Genomic DNA, 18,930 nt, shown 5'->3' on the forward strand with positions numbered 1-18,930 from the left:
AAAGGTCGGGCCAATAGCGCCCGAAAGTCTGTTGAGTGACTTGAATTGGAAGTCGAGTTTTTTCTGAGCTCTGTTGCGACTGGAGGTGAAACGTGGGTAGCTCATTACGCACCTGAGAGAAAAACACTTTCGTCACAGTGGCGGCACACCAGTTCTCCATCTGCCGAAAAAGTCAAAACTATGTTTCCTAGTAGGAAAATAATGGTCACATTGTTTCTGGACCGAAAAGAAATCATTTTGGTGACGTTCTGCCTTATGGTTACTCCATCAATGAACAATGATATTGTGAGACCCTGAAAATCTCAGAGGAAGCATTCAAACTAAAATAAGGGGAATGGTGACGAGAGGAGTGTGTTTTGGCATGAAACGTCCGTCCTCACACAGTCCTAGCCACCAAGGTGTTCTTGGGCTCATTTGGATGAGATGTTTCAAACAGCCCTAGTCACACGTATTCCCCTGACACTGCGCCTACAGCGTACCATCTCTTGACCTCCATGAAGGCAAACACGAGTGGAATTAAATTTCTAACTGTCGAGCAGGTGCAAAAGCGGTTCTGAAATCGGGAAATGAGCTAGCGGGAGAGTTCTTTGAGTAGTGCATAAAGAAGCATGTGCCATGGTTCACCACATGCATTGAAAGGAATGGCGATTATGTGAAAAAATCAGTGTAAAATGTTTATGGTCCGTGTTTCACTTCTATATGTGGCTATATTCTACACAAATATTTTCAGAAAAGACTTCCTGACACTTAAATCTATACTCATTGTTAACAAACTTCTTTTCTTGAAAAACAATTTTCTTGCCATTGCCATTCTGCATTTTATATCCCCTCTACTTCGACCATCATCAGTTATTCTGCTGCCCAAGCAGCATAACTTAACCACTCCTGTAATTTTCTCTCAATTACAATTAGTCTGGGAGTATATAGAAATCTTGTACACTTACTTTCTGGTCGTTTCTCGCATCATGGACTACACGTAGCTGTCAGCCTCTACAAAATTATGCCGGTAAAATGTTTGATTTATATTTCCATGTATTTCTGTGTTAGACTACGACCACTGACTACGCAAGATCAAAATCAAGATTAATAACACTTGGGTTGATGTACCGTAACAGGTTATTTTACCATTGGTGACTACATCGACGAGGAGGCTGCAAGCAGATACCTACGCCCAATGCGCGAGGATATTTACTGGGAATACGTGGTTCTCGCAGTGCCAAAGGGCTGGCCGTACATACAGCAACTAGATGAACTCATCGACAGATTGTTCGAAGCAGGAATCATGCACGCATGGGAAGGACAGGTCAGTGTTCTGATCCGTTTGCTGACACCTTACTGTTAATATTACGGAGCATGAGCAGAATCCATCTTTTTGTTGTTGTTGTGATTTTCAGTCCGAGGACTCGTTTGATACAGTTCTCCGTGCTAATTTTACCTGTGCAAACCTCTTCGTCTCCAAGTAACTACTGTAACCTACGTCTTTCTGAATCTGCTTACTGTATTCATTTCTTGGTCTCCCTATACCACTATTACTCTCCATGTGTCCCTCCACCACTAAATTGACAATCCCTTGATCTCTCAGAATGTGTCCTACCAACCTAACCCTTCTTTTAATCAGATTGTGCCACAAATTTCTCTTCTCGCCAATACTGTTCAGTACCTCCACATTAATTACGTGATCTACCAATCTAACCTTCAACATTTTTCTGTAGCACCACATTTCAAAGCTTCTACTCACCTCTTGTCTAAAATGTTTATTGTCCGTGTTTCACTTCTATATGTGGCTATATTCTACACAAATATTTTCAGAAAAGACTTCCTGACACTTAAATCTATACTCATTGTTAACAAACTTCTTTTCTTGAAAAACAATTTTCTTGCCATTGCCATTCTGCATTTTATATCCCCTCTACTTCGACCATCATCAGTTATTCTGCTGCCCAAGCAGCATAACTTAACCACTCCTTTAAGTGTCTCAATTCCTAATATAATTCCTTTAGCATCACCTTATTTAATTCGACTACAATCCCTTATCTTTGTTTGCTTCTATTGATATCAATCTTATACCCTCCTTTCAACACACTGTCCTTATCGTTCAGCTGCTCTTCCAAGTCTTTTGTTGTCTCTGAAGGATTACAACGATCTGAAAAATTTAATTTTTTCTCCATGGATTTTAATTTCTACTCCAAATGTTCTTTTGTTTCCATCTCTAAATTACAAAGTTGTCTTATTAACAATTATTTTTAATGGACATAGTAGTCTCAAGTTGTTCGTCTTCATGTTGAATGTTGTACACGATTCTTACTTGATTAATACATATTCATCTATTTTTGATGACTAACATAAATTTGAACCTAGTTCTGAAACATCTTGCACTTTTAACAAAAGAAGTGTTCAAAAAAAATGGTTGAAATGGCTCTGAGCACTATGGGACTCAACTGCTGTGGTCATAAGTCCCCTAGAACTTAGAACTAATTAAACCTAACTAACCAAAGGACAGCACACAACACCCAGCCATCACGAGGCAGAGAAAATCCCTGACCCCGCCGGGAAGCGAACCCGGGAACCCGGGCGTGGGAAGCGAGAACGCTACCGCACGACCACGAGATGCGGGCAAAAGAAGTGTATTCGAGTGTTTGGTAGCCTTAGCCCAGTGAGCCCCAGTAAAGTTATAATGAAATTCTCAGAATTGTGCTCGTTATGGTTCTCACTGAACAGTGGGGCGTATGAGTTCACGTAGTTTAATTGGGACTGAGATTGGAGTGCCCGCTGGCCTTGCTAGTAATTGTAAGTTTCTTTTATATATCTTAATAGCTGGCGATTCTCCTTAAGGTTGTTGATAAGATTTGCCCTGTTGGTTGTACCTTGCCTGTGTAGCTCATTCGTAGCGTGGCAAAGGCAGTGTGCCGTTTTATTAGTGAATAATTTAACCAGTTATTTAATATGTTTTGTTGTTGCTTACATTGTCCTTGCGGACCTGTTCTGTGCGCCTGTTAAATGTTACAGCTGGCTAGCTGGTGTTTTGGAGTACGCGTTACGTTTCCACCTATGGCCACCGGGGCTGTGGAATTCTGGGTAGCGGGAGGTGACTCCGGGTCGAAGCTCGAGAAGTAGGTCTTGTACGAACTGCAGCCTTCCGCCTTGGCTTCTCTAAGTTAAGTTTTCGTTCTGCCTTCGAGCAACCTGGCGTCATTCCTCGCTAATTAATCCTGGCGCTAATTATATTTACTTGGGTATTTATTACATTTATTAAACTTTATCTCAAGAGCAACATACAGTTGTGAAAGGTTGTTGCTGTGCTACTCTTAGTAAAACTTTGCGCTGACTAATTGTGTTACTGGGCCTTGGAGCCGAAGTCTGAAACTTTAGTAAGCCTTAGTGATATTGACTGACTCCTGAGTGTGAAACCAGTGCCTTTGTATTAACTTCATCCTGCTATTTACTGGGTGCATCTCTGGCATGTTGTTATTTAGGTAAATATTTTTGAGAACATCAGTTTTCAGTGTCCGAAGGCTAGTCAGAAACATTGTGTGTCTTAATGTAAGCCGTCGGGCGTATAATTGTCAATGGTTTTAAGATTTTCTTGTATATGAGATAGAACTTGTTCATAAAAAGTCATTCGTAGCAGATTCACTAAATTTGTGACTTACTATTCTTATTACTTAAAGTAATCAAGATTAAGATATTGTTGGTTTAAAGGAATTTTTTGATATGATTGATAAATGTAAGGGGTCCAGTCCTTCATATTGTTCCCCCATTCCCTAGTAGAAGAACGTTTCACTAATTTTTAACATTCGGCTGTAGTATCGAATACAAAACTACACGAATCTCTTCTTTTCCTGACCATGGTTCACTTTCATACAATGCTCTGCTTCAAATGTACAGCTACAAGAGTTTTTGTCCTCAAATTAAGATCGATATTTAATACTAATACACTTATTTAGTCCAGGAATTCCAACTTTTACTGTGGTGCTCTCTTCTTACATGCTCCATGTTTAGTTCGCTACGTATCGTTTTGTTTCCAAGGTAGCATTATCATCATTTTCTTTGGGCCTTTGTCTCGCTTCCACGCGGGCTTGGCCTTGTTGCTATGGATTTGGCGATGTTGGTGTCGGGGGGTGGCCCGAGGCGGAGTTGGGGGTGACCTTCCTGTCGCAACTCAGCGCCCTCCGGGACAGAGTTAGTGTACCCACAGCTGTCTGTGTCTAGTGTAAGCCATGACATGGTGCGAACGTTTTCAAATGGCTGCGAGTCGTGTACCTGAGGCGGAACGTGGGGACCATCCCGGTATTCACGTACCAGGAGGTGGAAAACCGCCTAAAAACCACATCCAGGCTGGTTGGCATACTGGCCTTCGTCGTTCAACCGCCGGGCGGATTCGATCAGGGGCCAGCGCGCGAGTCCAGGAAGTAGCTGATTAGCGCTCTATTTTTCATTATTATCAGAATGACTTGGTACTATTATGACACTTCAGTAGACCATAGTCAGATCATCACGTAATATACGCTGCAAATGGGAGGAAAAATTAATTAGGATAACAGAGTTGGAAAAAAACAAGAACATAGCCGACAAAACCACCACAAACCTCACATAATATGTATCAACGATTATTTTTATATGTTTTAGTATTTTTTTAAATTTTGTATAGTTATTTATGTTTAAAGTTTGTTATAGAATCCAAAAGTAGAGGGAAAACGAAACCAGATTATATTCGAAGTAGCAAATTAAGAAAAATCTCAATTTGACTGCAAGGATTGTAGACGCTCATGTATAACTATATTTCTATGGTATACACATTTTACAATAGAACTGGAGCGAAGCTGAGTCAATACACAAAACAAAATGAGCAGGGAAACCAGGAGAGGACAAGCCGAAACAAATCAGATGGGAACATATATAACAAGGAAAAACACTTATCAGAAAAAATACATTAACCAACACCTTGTCGACGGAATATAATATTCAACATGTTGGCGAACACTTCTCGATATTGAGACATTCGCAAGCGTGTCCAATAGGCAGTGATAAAGTACTGCATGAAGTTCATGTTATCTTCCCCTCACCTTCTAGAACATAATGAACGAAGTGTCCCAGCAACCACGTAGCGGTATGGGTTTTCGACCGTGGAAAGAAAGAAGAATCTGGGCGCAATATGATGTCAGTAGAGTATGCAGCCTCAGTAGATCGAGCAACGAAGGGCAATTATGTCTGATCCTAGACCAGTTTGCCATACGACCTCCACAAGTAAAGCGATGATGTTTCATATCTGGAGACAAACAACGACTACATAAATCGCACTAAAGCCAATACAGAAAAGTCGTTCGTTTATTGGAATCAAGTTATTTACTACCTCATAAAACGAGGACGCCACACGCATTGGCAAAATCGGAAGACTGATTTTGAACCAAACTGTCATGCAGATCGTATGCAGAGATTCTCTTTCAACGAGGATCAGGCAATGGACTGGTTCCCATCGAGTCTTTAGGAAATTGATGATGAGGACAGGTCTCCATAAGATGTCGGCCCCTAAATAGCTCACCGCAAGATAGAAGTCACGAATGTTTTTTAACTTATAATTTATTAAACCAACATCAATAGGGAATTCTAAACTAGCAGGACTGACACAAAGAAAGAAAAAAGACGTGAATGTATGAGTTTCTTGAGTCATGATACAAAAATGTAAACTTTCACGGCCGGAAATATCATGTCCATTATAATTATCCGGGCTGTTATGCCGTGGTCGGTTAATGAATTCTGTGGTGATTCCCAACGTTTCGTCTCCGACTGCGGGAGACATCTTCAAGGGGGTCCGTAGATTGATGGAAGATCCAACACACACACTGGCTCGCTACTGACTGCCGCTAAATTCCGTGTCCGCGCGCCCCCGCGCCGCGGCGTGACGTCACGTGTTTTGAAAACGTTAGTGCAATTGGCCGCTGTCCGTCGCCGTCGATCGCCGTTGCCATCACCCAGTAGTGGACGGGTGGTGCACATCTTCTTTAACACCGGCATCCATATACCGTTTAATTTGACGCCCTCCTCCTTTCGGTTGAAATTATTTGGGTGTTTAGCGATTTCGATTGCCTCCCTGTAGAGCCTTTCGTAGTATCCGCTCGTGGCCGCTAGTACTTGCGTCTCCTCGGAACGAATATTGTGGTTCCCTGGCTGGAAAGCATGCTCCACAACAGCTGATCGTTCCGTTTCTCCTCTTCTACAATTTCCCTTGTGCTCTTCCAATCGTTTAGCAACAGTTCTTTTGGTGGTACCCACATAAGCATCACCACAGCTGCATGGGATCCTATACACTCCAGATTTTTCCAATGGTTTGCGAGCGTCCTTGGCAGGCCTAAGGTATTCCTGTATCTTCCTGGTGGGCTTGTAAATTACGGTAATATTCCGCTTCGTTAAGATCCTCCCTATTCTTTCCGTTACATTTTTAACAAACGGCAGGAAAACCTTAGATTTTGCAGTAGCCTGTACGTCAGTATGCTTTCTGCGTCGCTGCCTCAACGCACGTTATATTTCGGCGGACGAATATCCGTTCTTCGTTAGTGCATTGTGGAGATGTTCCATCTCAGCGTCGAGCAACTCAGGTTCACAAATATTTCTAGCTCTGTCCGCTAACGTCTTGATAACACCCCGCTTCTGTTGTGGGTGGTGGTTCGAATCCCGGTGCAAATAACGGTCCGTGTGCGTGGGTTTGCGGTACACTGAGTGGCCCAAACTACCATTTTCGTTTCTGAACACAAGCACATCGAGGAAAATATAGTTTGCCGTCTACCTCCTCCTCCGTTGTAAACTGAATTCTTGAGTTTATACTGTTCAGATGTTCGTGGAACCGGCTTAGTTCCTCCATACCATGTCTCCACAACACAAACGTGTCACCCACGTGTCGGAACCATACATTTGGTTTCTTGCTGGCAGTACCTAAGGCCTGTTCTTCGAATTTCTCCATAAAGAAGTTAGCAATTACGGGACTTAGGGGGCTTCCCATAGCCACGCCATCCGTTTGCTCATAAAACTGTTCACCTGAAGTATGTGGTCGTCAAACAACACTTAAACAGCTCTAAAATATCGGCAGGAAAAATTCGATCCAGCTGTTCCAATACATCATTAAGTGGAACCTTGGTAAACAGCGATACCACATCGAAGCTGACCAATATGTCCTCCGGCTGGACCACCATGCCATTCAATCTGCTGATGAAATGTGTCGAATTCTTTATATACGAGTCCGAACGGCCCACATGTTGTTTTAACAGCGTAGTCAAAAACTTGGCTAACGAGTAGGTGGGCGAACCAATGGCACTTAGTATCGGTCTTAACGGAACATTTTCTTTATGAATTTTGGGCAATCCATAAAGCCTCGGTGGTAGCGCAACCGAACTGCAGAGACCTTTCTGCACACTCTCTTCAATGGAGGACTATTTTATTAACCGCGACACAGTTCTGAGAACGTTGTTAGTGGGGTCCTTATTCAGCTTCCTATATGCTTGCGGATCCAGTAGATCCGTAATTTTTCTCTGATAGTCGGCCCCATCCATAACCACCGTTGCGCTTCCTTTGTCGGCTGGGAGAACCAAACTACTATCTTCGTCAATCAGGAGTTTTAAAGCTCTTCTCTCACCCACAGTTATATTACTTTTCGGCGGTCTTGCATTGGCTAATATTCTCGCTGTTTCTATACGGATTTCGTCAGCTGTTACAGAATCTACACTGCGAATTCCTGCTTCTACATTGGCTGTAATTTCTTCCGTGGGCACAAAACGCGGACTAACAGCAAAATTTCCTCCCTTGGCAAGCACAGATGTCTCATCGTCAGATAACGAACGTTTGGACAAATTGATAACGGTCCGGGAAACGTCTAAATGCCGAACAGTCTGATTAGGTAGCAAATTATCAAACTTCTTCTTCTGTCTACTAGACGTCGTCAACATACGCTTCCCCATGGTATCATGCATTAGTCTATCAATTTTATCCCAGTCACCGCTGCACAGTTTATTACTGATCGTAATATGGAGAGACATCAACTTACAGTTTGTGCTTGCCAAGTCCCGTCGGGTCTGCTGAATGCGCTCTCGTAGTAAGGCCTCCTCAGTCCGTTTGAAAATGCGTTGTGCCTTTCCCGAATAGAACAGTCGCTTTATCTTCAGATACTTCGGTACAACGCCGACGGCTCTGCAACGAGACAGGAATGTGAGGGAACACCAAAGCTGCACTCTCTTCTTCTGGAGTCCTTCCAGGCGTCGCACTTCTCTTGACATCTCCTCCCCGTAGAGGCGTCTGATACTAAAATGCAAACTTTCACGGCCGAAAATATTATGTCCATTAAAATTTACCGGGCTGTTATGCCGTGGTCGGTTGATGAATTCTGTGGTGATTCCCAACGTTTCGTCTCCGACTGCGGGAGACATCTTCAAGGGGGTCCGTAGCTTGATGGAAGATCCAACACACACACTGGCTCGCTAGTGACTGCCGCTAAATTACGTGTCCGCGCGCCCCCGCGCCGCGGCGTGACGTCTCGTGTTTTGAAAACGTCAGTGCAATTGGCCGCTGTCCGTCGCCTTCGATCGCCGTTGCCATCACCCAGTAGTGCATGGGTGGTACACATCTTCTTGAACACCGGCATCCATGTACCGTTTAATTTCACACCTTCCTCCTTTCGGTTGAAATTATTTGGGTGTTTAACGATTTCGATTGCCTCCCTGTAGAGCCTTTCGTAGTATCCGCTCGTGGCCGCTAGTACTTGCGTCTCCTCGATACGAATATTGTGGTTCCCTGGCTGGAAAGCATGCTCCGCAACAGCTGATCGTTCCGTTTCTCCTCTTCTACCATTTCCCTTGTTCTCTTCCAAACGTTTAGAAACAGTTCTTTTGGTGGTACCCAGGCATTTAGACGATTCCCGGACCGTTATCAATTTGTCCAAACGTTCGTTATCTGACGATGAGACATCTGTGCTTGCCAAGGGAGGAAATTTTGCTGTTAGTCCGCGTTTTGTGCCCACGGAAGAAATTATAGCCAATGTAGAAGCAGGAATTCGCAGTGTAGATTCTGTAAGAGCTGACGAAATCCGTATAGAAACAGTGAGAATATTAGCCAATGCAAGACCGCCGAAAAGTAATATAACTGTGGGTGAGAGAAGAGCTTTAAAACTCCTGAATGATGACGATAGTATTTTGGTTCTCCCAGCTGACAAAGGAAGCGCAACGGTGGTTATGGATTTGGCCGACTATCGGAGAAAAATTACGGGTGTATTGGATCCGCAAGCATATAGGAAGCTGAATAAGGACCCCACTAACAACGTTCTCAGAACTGTGTCGCGGTTAATGAAAAAGTCCTCCATTGAAGAGAGTGTGCAGAAAGGTCTCTGCAGTTCGGTTGCGCTACCACTGAGGCTTTATGGATTGCCCAAAATTCATAAAGAAAATGTTCCGTTGAGACCGATACTAAGTGCCATTGGTACGCCCACCTATTCGTTAGCCAAGTTTTTGACTACGCTGTTAAAACCACATGTGGGCCGTTCGGACTCGTATATAAAGAATTCGACACATTTCATCAGCAGATTGAATGGCATAGTGGTCCAGCCGCGGAACATATTGGTCAGCTTCGATGTGGTATCGCTGTTTACCAAGGTTCCACTTAATGATGTATTGGAACAGCTGGATCGAATTTTTCCTGCCGATATTTTAGAGCTGTTTAAGTGTTGTTTGACGACCACATACTTCAAGTGGAATGAATAGTTTTATGAGCAAACGGATGGCGTGGCTGTGGGAAGCCCCCTAAGTCCCGTAATTGCTAACTTCTTTATGGAGAAATTCGAAGAACAGGCCTTAGGTACTGCCAGCAAGAAACCAAATGTATGGTTCCGATACGTGGATGACACGTTTGTGTTGTGGAGACATGGTAGGGAGGAACTAAGCCGGTTCCACGAACATATGAACAGTATAAACTCAAGAATTCACTTTACCATTGAGGAGGATGTAGACGGCAAACTACATTTCCTCGATGTGCTTGTGTTCAGAAACGAAAATGGTAGTTTGGGCCACTCAGTGTACCGCAAACCCACGCACACGGACCGTTATTTGCACCGGGATTCGAACCACCACCCACAACAGAAGCGGGGTGTTATCAAGAAATTAGCGGACAGAGCTAGAAATATTTGTGAACCTGAGTTGCTCGACTCTGAGATGGAACATCTCCACAATGCACTAACGAAGGACGGATATTCGTCCGCCGAAATTAAACGTGCGTTGAGGCAGCCACGCAGAAATCATACTGGCGTAGAGGCTACTGCAAAATCTAAGGTTTTCCTGCCGTTTGTTAAATATGTAACGGAAAGAATAGGGAGGATCCTGACGAAGCGGAATATTACCGTAATTTACAAGCCCACCAGGAAGATACAGGAATACCTTAGGCCTGCCAAGGACGCTCGCAAACCATTGGAAAAATCTGGAGTGTATAGGATGCCATGCAGCTGTGGTGATGTTTATGTGGGTACCACCAAAAGGACTGTTTCTAAACGTTTGGAAGAGCACAAGGGAAACTGTAGAAGCGGAGAAACGGAACGATCAGCTGTTGCGGAACATGCTTTCCAGCCATGGAACCACAATATTCGTTCCGAGGAGACGCAAGTATTAGCGGCCACGAGCGGATACTACGAAAGGCTCTACAGGGAGGCAATCGAAATCGCTAAACACCCAAATAATTTCAACCGAAAGGAGGAGGGCGTCAAATTAAACGGTACATGGATGCCGGTGTTAAAGAAGATGTGTACCACCCGTCCACTACTGGGTGATGCCAACGGCGATCGACGGCGACGGACAGCGGCCAACTGTACTGACGTTTTCAAAACACGTGACGTCACGCCGCGGCGCGGGGGCGCGCGGACACGGAATTTAGCGGCAGTCAGTAGCGAGCCAGTGTGTGTGTTGGATCTTCCATCAAGCTACGGACCCCTTGAAGATGTCTCCCGCAGTCGGAGACGAAACGTTGGGAATCACCACAGAATTCATCAACCGACCACGGCATAACAGCCCGGATAATTATAATGGACATTTCTTGAGTCAGCGTCAAAACAGTACGTCGCACATATACCATCTGCTTGATCCTTCGTATATCAGTCAAGTTCCAACCCCCCCCCCCCCCCCCCCCCGTCCCCCTCCTCAAAGGAACGAGGCTTCGTCGTCACCTGTCACCTCACACCGTAAGCTAGATGTATGTCTATCCCATAAGAAAAGACCAAGCAATTGTTGTAGTTTCTTCGCCATCGTCGAGAGAAGCGGATAAACTTGGGCCATGTAACAAGCTTTGTATAATACATATGAATGCAGTATTCGGACTCTCTGGAGCCGAGTAAGAGACTGCCTTTCATGCTCTAGTGCCGCTCCCTGAATTTTTTCCATAACGGACTTCCAGTTGAGCACCGCCATTTTGAGTGGACAACGATCAATGATGACACAGAGAGATGTATGGCGATGCACCGCAGTAGCCCATGGAATAACTGCGTCACAAAACCTCGAAAGGGGATAAGATTTCATTTACCTTCATTAAGTTTTGCGCCTGAACACCGACAAAAATCATCGATTACAGCCTGCAGTCGAGGTGTCTCAGGAGGATTGCGAAGTGGAACCATCACGTCGTCCGCGTATGCACGAACAGCTATAGTTCCGCCGGAAAGCGTCCAACCTGTCGGTTGGGATTCTAGCAACCGAAGTAGGGGCTCCAGAGACAACACAAACGAAGTCATTAACAGTGGGCTTCCTTGAGGCATTCCCATACGGATATTTATTGGGGACGTCAGTTGGCCAGTAACAACCACCGGATCCGAAATACCCGTAAATAGATTTGAGAGAACTCGCCGTGTGTCAACAGTGAAACCGACTGCCTCGAGAATCCGAAGCAGAAAGTCGTGATTAACACTATCAAATGCCTTATCGAAGTCTAGAAAAGCAAGGGCACAAGGAACGGGCGTTACAGCAGCAACCGAAACCACGTCACGACACTCGACTATAGGGGTAAGAATGGTACGACCTGGTACGCAGCTTGATGTTTTACAACAACCGTCTCCGTCAGAGCCGACATCGTACTATTAACTGCCCTCGTCACAGTCTTATAATCAAAGTTTAACAAAGTAAGTAGGCGAAAGCTATCAGGGGCAGCCGGTCCAGTGCGTTTCGGGATTAAAACCATTTGTCCCACTTTGAACGTGGTCGGCACTACTCTACCCTGTAACGTTTCATTCAAAAGGGAGGTAAAGGTAGCACAGAAAAACGGCAAAAAGCGCACGTAAAGTTCCTTGGGAAGTTCATCTGCCGGCCGCTGTGGCCGAGCGGTTGTAGGCGCTACAGTCTGGTACCGCGCGACCGCTACGATCGCAGGTTCGTTCGCAGGTTCGAATCTTGCCTCGGGCATGGATGTATGTGATGTCCTTAAATTAGTTACGTTTAAGTAGTTCAAAGTTCTAGGGGACTGATGACCTCAGAAGTTGATTCCCATAGTGCTCAGAGGCATTTCAACCATTTGAAGTTCATCTAGATCCGGGGACTTTTGAGAAGGCGATCCCACAATACGTTTGTAAATTTCCTCAGGCTGAAAGGCAGCTAAAAGCGTAGCATTGTGTTCAGGTGTAACTGTCGTTTCCAAGGTGCTGACAAGTGGATCGTAAAAGGTTTCATTTGATTCATCGAAGTCTTAGATGTCTACATAGTACTGGTGTAAGATGCGCACTATATCAGCTTTCGCCGTTACTAAACGTCCATCATATGTAGTGAGAGAATGAATACAAGCTCGTCGCTGACGGGTCAAATGCCGAAGTAAATCATATAAGGAAGTCGGTTATTCCGCCACCAATGAACGCGGCATCGATCGGATTTTCAAACCTTCCATTTATATTCTCTTAAAGGTCAAAAATATTGCTTTTACATGCCTAACATCCGCAATTGGCAGAGGGGCGTGATCCGAAGCAGCTTAAAGTTCACTCAGGATGGAAGAGTAATATTCATAAATTTTCCGAAAGTCTCGCGCTCTGGCAGCACAGAAAGGTATCAAAGTTTACTTCGGCCTTTGTTTTGCTAGCTGTATCACCAGTCAAGGGTGGAAGAGTATATTCCCTGTGGGCCGTAGAGTACGCTCCCACATCACTCACATCACGTCATTGAGAGATGGTCAGATAGGTGGGCGACGTTTAACATCCACGGAGGTCGAAACAATTTGACTGGTAGCCGTTCAAGATTGAGAGTTGTGGCCACAGCACAGTGATCCGTGAAGGAAGCTGGGATGACTTCAACGTTAAGAATAGTACCGCTCAGGCAGTCAGATAAGTAAAACCTATCTAACCTGCTACTAGAATTCGCTGTAAAGTGGCTAAATTTAATTAACGTCGGGTATTTACTTATCTATACGTCTTTTAGGTGTAAGCAGCGGACCAATTCATGTAATTCACGAGAGAAATGAAAATGAGGAGATTGACCTGCAGGACACAATACACAGTTAAAATCACCAACCAACAGAATACCCGGAGTATTCTTATGCAACAGATAAACAATATCCTCTTTATAAAAAGGCGAACGATCCACTTCGCGACCAGTGCCAGGAGAGGCATGTAAAAGAACCAAGGTAAAAATGGTTCAAATGTCTCTGAACACTACGGGACTTAAACTCTGAGGTGATCAGTCCCATAGAACTTAGAACTACTTAAACCTAATTAACCTAAGGACATCACATACATCCTGGCCCGAGGCAGGATTCGAACCTGCGACCGTAGAGGTCATGCGGTTCCAGACTGTAGCGCCTAGAACCGCTCGGCCTCACACGCCGGCAGAACCAAGGTAAGATTAAAAAGTTGACAACCTATGCCCCTGCCAGAATCCAACATTTCCACCTCAGCAATAGGCATGCCTTCGCGAAGGAATAAGGCGGTCCCTGTAGAATATTCATGTGCTTTATTAAAGATAATAGGAAAACCAGGCTAAAATGGAAATGAGCGTTTGGCGTCAATGAGCGTTTCGCGGGGCAGGTCCGGCTGCCTTCGTGCAGGTCTTATTACATTCGACGACACATCGAAAACCGGGTAAGGAGAAATTACTAAATAACATCTCCTGTAAGAAAACTATGTCCGCACATCATAAATGAACTGACGCAGCGAAGCCAATCGTACGGTAATTCTGATTCCAAACGATTAACGTTTAAGGAAAGGGAAGTGCAGGCTTGGGTCATGGATCACAGCTGGGCAGGGATATACGGAACCTCCGACTAGAATTAGGTAGACAGCTGAGAATCAAGGTCCATTGCGGAATCCACAGAGGAATCAGACATGATGGAACCAAGACCCTTGTCATTGCAAACCTTTTTTGTTAGATTCCTTATGTGCCATCGCACGGTATAGTTGTATATGATGTTTCTGTCGGCTACGTGGGATTGAGGCCTCTGTAGACGGAGGTGTGGGCGGGGTCTCAGGCACAGCTTCATCCCCCCCCTCCCCCCCCCCCCCTTAACTATGGTCCGGTAATGCAGTTCCAGTTACTAAGGCGGAAGCATTCTGTGAAACTACTAATATTACAGGTGATACTTGGTCGCTAATTTTATTCTCCTCGGGAGTTGCTGTAGTCGGAAAATTTGGGAAACCGTTGGCGGCTGAAGATGAAGGAATAAGAGGACACTGCAATGTCTCAGACTGTAATGGAGAAGACAAAGACATAGGGGGGGGGGGGGGGGGGGGGGGGGACTCCGCTCCCTCTCCACACACAGGCAGCGCAGAAGGAGCCGCTTCGCAAGCAGGAGGGATGCTCGAGATAAATTCTTCGCCACTCACGGTACCACGGACGGTAGGTATCGTAGAATTGAGAGGAGCAGGGGACGCAATCGACGCGGAGGAGGTTTGGGCAGAAGACACAGCCAAATCCTCACCATCACCATCCTTAGTACAACGTCGCATGTTTCTTGCCGTTATAGGTTCTATCCTGGGGCCAATAGGACTCTGAACCGATCGTGGAAGTAAAGGCGGAAATTAATTGACACGATTATCAGAACTGACTGTTCGTTCATTATAATCCGAAGCAGAAGTAGGTCTGACTCTGACGTCGGGAGTGAAAGGAACAAGATTAGCACCCGTCACTTTGCGACACTGCTTTAATACAAAAACCCGCCGCTGATAACTAGATCGAACGCGTTCACTTTCATTACATAGGAAGCAGGTTGCCTCTTGACCAGAATACATGACACCGACGAGGTAACAACACACTTGTAAATGTGGTGAAATATTGCGTTTGACATGCATTTCAACGGAAGTAATTCCACTATAACACTGTAATCTGTGTTGAGTAGACCAGCGCTCACCACGGACGTTTTTTACGTTACTACAAGGAGTCAGTATGTCCTTCCGAAAGTTGTCATAAACTCCTGGCGGGAGGTTGAACACTCGAAAACTGGCATATTCGATTTCAGCATCAGCGAATGACTCTATACTATCGGAATTACCGCGATGCTTGAACGCGACTTGAGAACCATGTCGCGACAGTAATCTTTTAACGTGAATGGGATCCATACAAATTTCACGTTAAACACGTCTGCATCAAAATAAGCGGTGTGGACCCGATCAGAGTTCACATGAATTGTATCGACAAGTCAATCGTGTATTTCTAGAGTCCCGGGCTGCATATGTCGCGTTGTTTTATCGAAAGTAAAGCTCACACTGCCTTTTCGTCGAACACACGTGGAAACCATGGTAGCCATAGCGGAGCGGACGACGCCGCTGCAAGTAGACGAACACAAACAGACAGTAAATGTGGAGCGGAGGCGCTACAACTCACTCGGCAGACAGAACAACACTAACGAGGAAAACCCCACATAAGCAACGCTGCGGCAAGTGAAATAAACGAGAACCTTCCCGCTCGGTGCTCTCTCGGCTACCCTGGCGGGTTGCTTCCAGGTTAACGTAATTCCTTAATACTGGTCATATAGCGATTACCAATTTTGATGTCAAGTTTATCGCTATTCATATTTCCTCTACTTCTCATGACATTCTTCTTTCTTCGGTTCACTTTCAGTTTACAGCGTATTCTCATTAGATTATTTTGAGACAAGGATGAAAAAGTTCAAAAACTACGTAGAATTTATCATAAAATAATGAATAGAAATGAGAGAAAGGACAGTAACAAGCCGGCCGGTGTGGCTGTGCGGTTCTAGGCGCTTCAGTCTGGAACCGCGTGACCGCTACGGTCGCAGGTTCGAATCCTGCCTCAGGAATGGATGTGTGTGATGTCCTTAGGTTAGTTAGGTTTAAGTAGTTCTAAGTTCTATGGGACTGATGACCTAAGATGTTAAGTCCCATAGTGCTCAGAGCCATTTGAACCATTTTGCGATCAAGATGAACAGTTATGAATAAACATTCCCCTTCTAATCCGAGCACTTAGTCTTCCATCTTCATTTGTCCTTTCTGGTTCTTGTACGTGTTGTATGTTACCCGTATTTACCAATAGCTTATGTATACGAGTTTACTGGAGCTTTTTCCAAAATCTTACACCATTTTACTTTACCGAACGTTTTAAGTCGGTGGACGGATCCTATGAACTTACCTTTGAATTTTCTTAAGACACGCTCCCCTTATCATGTACAACGTAAGAAAAACCACTGTAGTGGCTTTATCTTTCCTAAACAAGAACTGACCGTCATCTAACAGATCCTTAATTTTCTTCTCCATCCATCTCCACATTATTCTTACAAGTGGTTCCATGATCTGTTAAGCTGACTGTTCGATAATTCTCGCACCTGTCAGACCCAGGTTTCGTATACTGCTACAACGAAATTATTCTAAACAGTACTGTGTAAACCGACGGGTTTCGCTTACACATTATTAATTTAAAGCTCTGTTTCTGGCTAATCGCAGCAGAGTTCAATCCAATTTTCAGCTTTATTCTGCTCTACTTGGACAAAATAACGTTTACTTTGTTTTTCATTATTTCGTTTCATTAAGTCAAATGAACGCCGAAATTACTGTATCAAAGCGCTATGAGTCTGCTGTCTACGAAGCTTGCGTATATGAGGTGTGTTTTGTCTCTACATAACTGTTATGAGTTTGTTGCTCGAATCTGAGCACATGGTGCCAACTTCACATTAGCCACACTCTTGGCTCCTCTACAAACCAGCCCTTATATTTTCCGAACAGATTGGGAAGCGTGCCATCAAAACTCTGGCGCTGCGTCAAACATCTCTAAGTCGGCAACCCGCATGTTAACGTCAGGCTGCAGTGCAGGATTGCAAGCTCCAATCACGTTCCATTTGCGAAAAACATTTGCTATTTATTCGAATCCACTGCGAGTTTACTGCACAAAAGGAAAGCCTATCTCATCAGGACTGGAAAAACGGGTGAAAGGCGCGAGCAGAAAACAACGTTTCCAGACCTCCTGTTAAGCCACCTAGGAACAAGGCCATATCACTATAACTGTGACTCCGCCCAGTGCGGAGTCAGGGCCTCCCTTTAAGCTTGGATAGTGGTGGAGCGGAAAAATCTAAAATTATTTGCGATACTTTTCAACCAACATGTTGACGTAACGTTGCTACTTTGTAACTATTCGATGTATATAAAACAGTGCTCAACACCCAGAAAAAATGGCTCTCAGCACTATGGGACTCTGAGGTCATTAGTCCCCTAGAACTTAGAACTACTTACACCTAACTAACCTAAGGACACCACACACATCCATGCCCGAGGCAGGATTCGAACCTGCTACCGTGGCGGTCGCGCAGTTCCAGACTGAAGTGCGTAGAACCGCTCGACCACTCTGGGCGGCTCAACACCCAGAGGCAGTTTCACGAGTCACAACAAATGGTTTTTCACGTAGTTTTAAAAATATCAGGCAACATCAGATTGTATTGTATGTATTGTACTGTATTGTATGTTAACTGGGGAGAGGCTCCGTTGCCACCACAGCCGCATTGGTCCACAACCCCACGACGAGTACTGCAGTCCACTTCACCCCTCCGCCGCGCCGCCCCACACCGAACCACTCTTTCAGGGTTATTGTGCGGTTCCGCCACCGGTGGACCCCCCCCCTCCCCCCTCCCGGCAGCGAACGCCTCACACCAGACTAGAGTAACCCCTATTTTGCGTGGAATGGTGCACTCGTACGTGGAGAACTTGTTTGCGCAGCAATCGTCGACATAGTGTAGCTGAGGCGGAGTAAGGGGAACGAGCCTGCGTTCGCTGAGGCAGATGGAAAACTGCCTAAAAACCATCCACAGACTGGCTGGCTCACCGTACTGTGCCACAAGTCTGCCGGACGGATTTGTGCCAACATCAGACTAGTCACTGCTAAACACGAAGAAGCTTACAGCACACAGTGCTCCGGCCCCTGTTCTGACTCCACTGACGTGTGCATACAGTCAGTTACTCATGTATGAAGATGCAGAGGGTAATGGCTGCTAGGCAACAAGAATACTAGATACTAAAGCAGCACTGAGGAATGGTCTGACCTACCACACTCAAAGCTAACCGTTGTCCTGAAACTTTAACTTGAATGTATAACTACAATTCGGGAACACAATTTTAACTGATTTTATGGCTATATTCAGTCAGACCTATGAGATGAATCAATCTGTTTCAAAAATACTCAGTGCCAAGAAATATTCGTTCTGTGCCTTAGAAGGAAGTAGTTTAGGTAATATTGGTGCGGGAAATGTTCAAATCTAATGGTTTCCGAGTGTAAAGAGGTCCTGTTTATAAGCAATGCTTTCGTATATGCCATTTGTGAGATATGGACTCGCAGTGAAACCTGAGAGTACACTTCCAAAATACCAGCTCCTGAACTGTAATGACTTTCAACAAGCTGATTAAGAGAACATATCACAAGTGAGGCTGCCGATGGTTCTGCAGGCACCAGCAAACTGTGATACAAGTACTTACAGGACAGGTGAAATAGAACGGGAAATATGAACGGT

At 44.9% G+C, this 18,930-nt stretch overlaps 1 protein-coding gene across 1 annotated transcript in view; it reads left to right on the top strand.

The window, feature by feature from the left end:
- LOC124775200 (glutamate receptor 1-like) overlaps positions 1–18,930 on the top strand; it is a 91,745-nt gene that overhangs the window by 49,149 nt on the left and 23,666 nt on the right. Inside the window, exon 6 of the mRNA XM_047250039.1 lies at positions 1,116–1,303. Coding sequence (XP_047105995.1) covers positions 1,116–1,303 — 188 coding nt within the window. The remainder of the gene's footprint in view (positions 1–1,115; positions 1,304–18,930) is intronic.

Source organism: Schistocerca piceifrons, chromosome 2 (assembly GCF_021461385.2).
Source record: "Schistocerca piceifrons isolate TAMUIC-IGC-003096 chromosome 2, iqSchPice1.1, whole genome shotgun sequence".
NCBI classification, from domain to species: Eukaryota; Metazoa; Arthropoda; class Insecta; order Orthoptera; family Acrididae; genus Schistocerca; species Schistocerca piceifrons.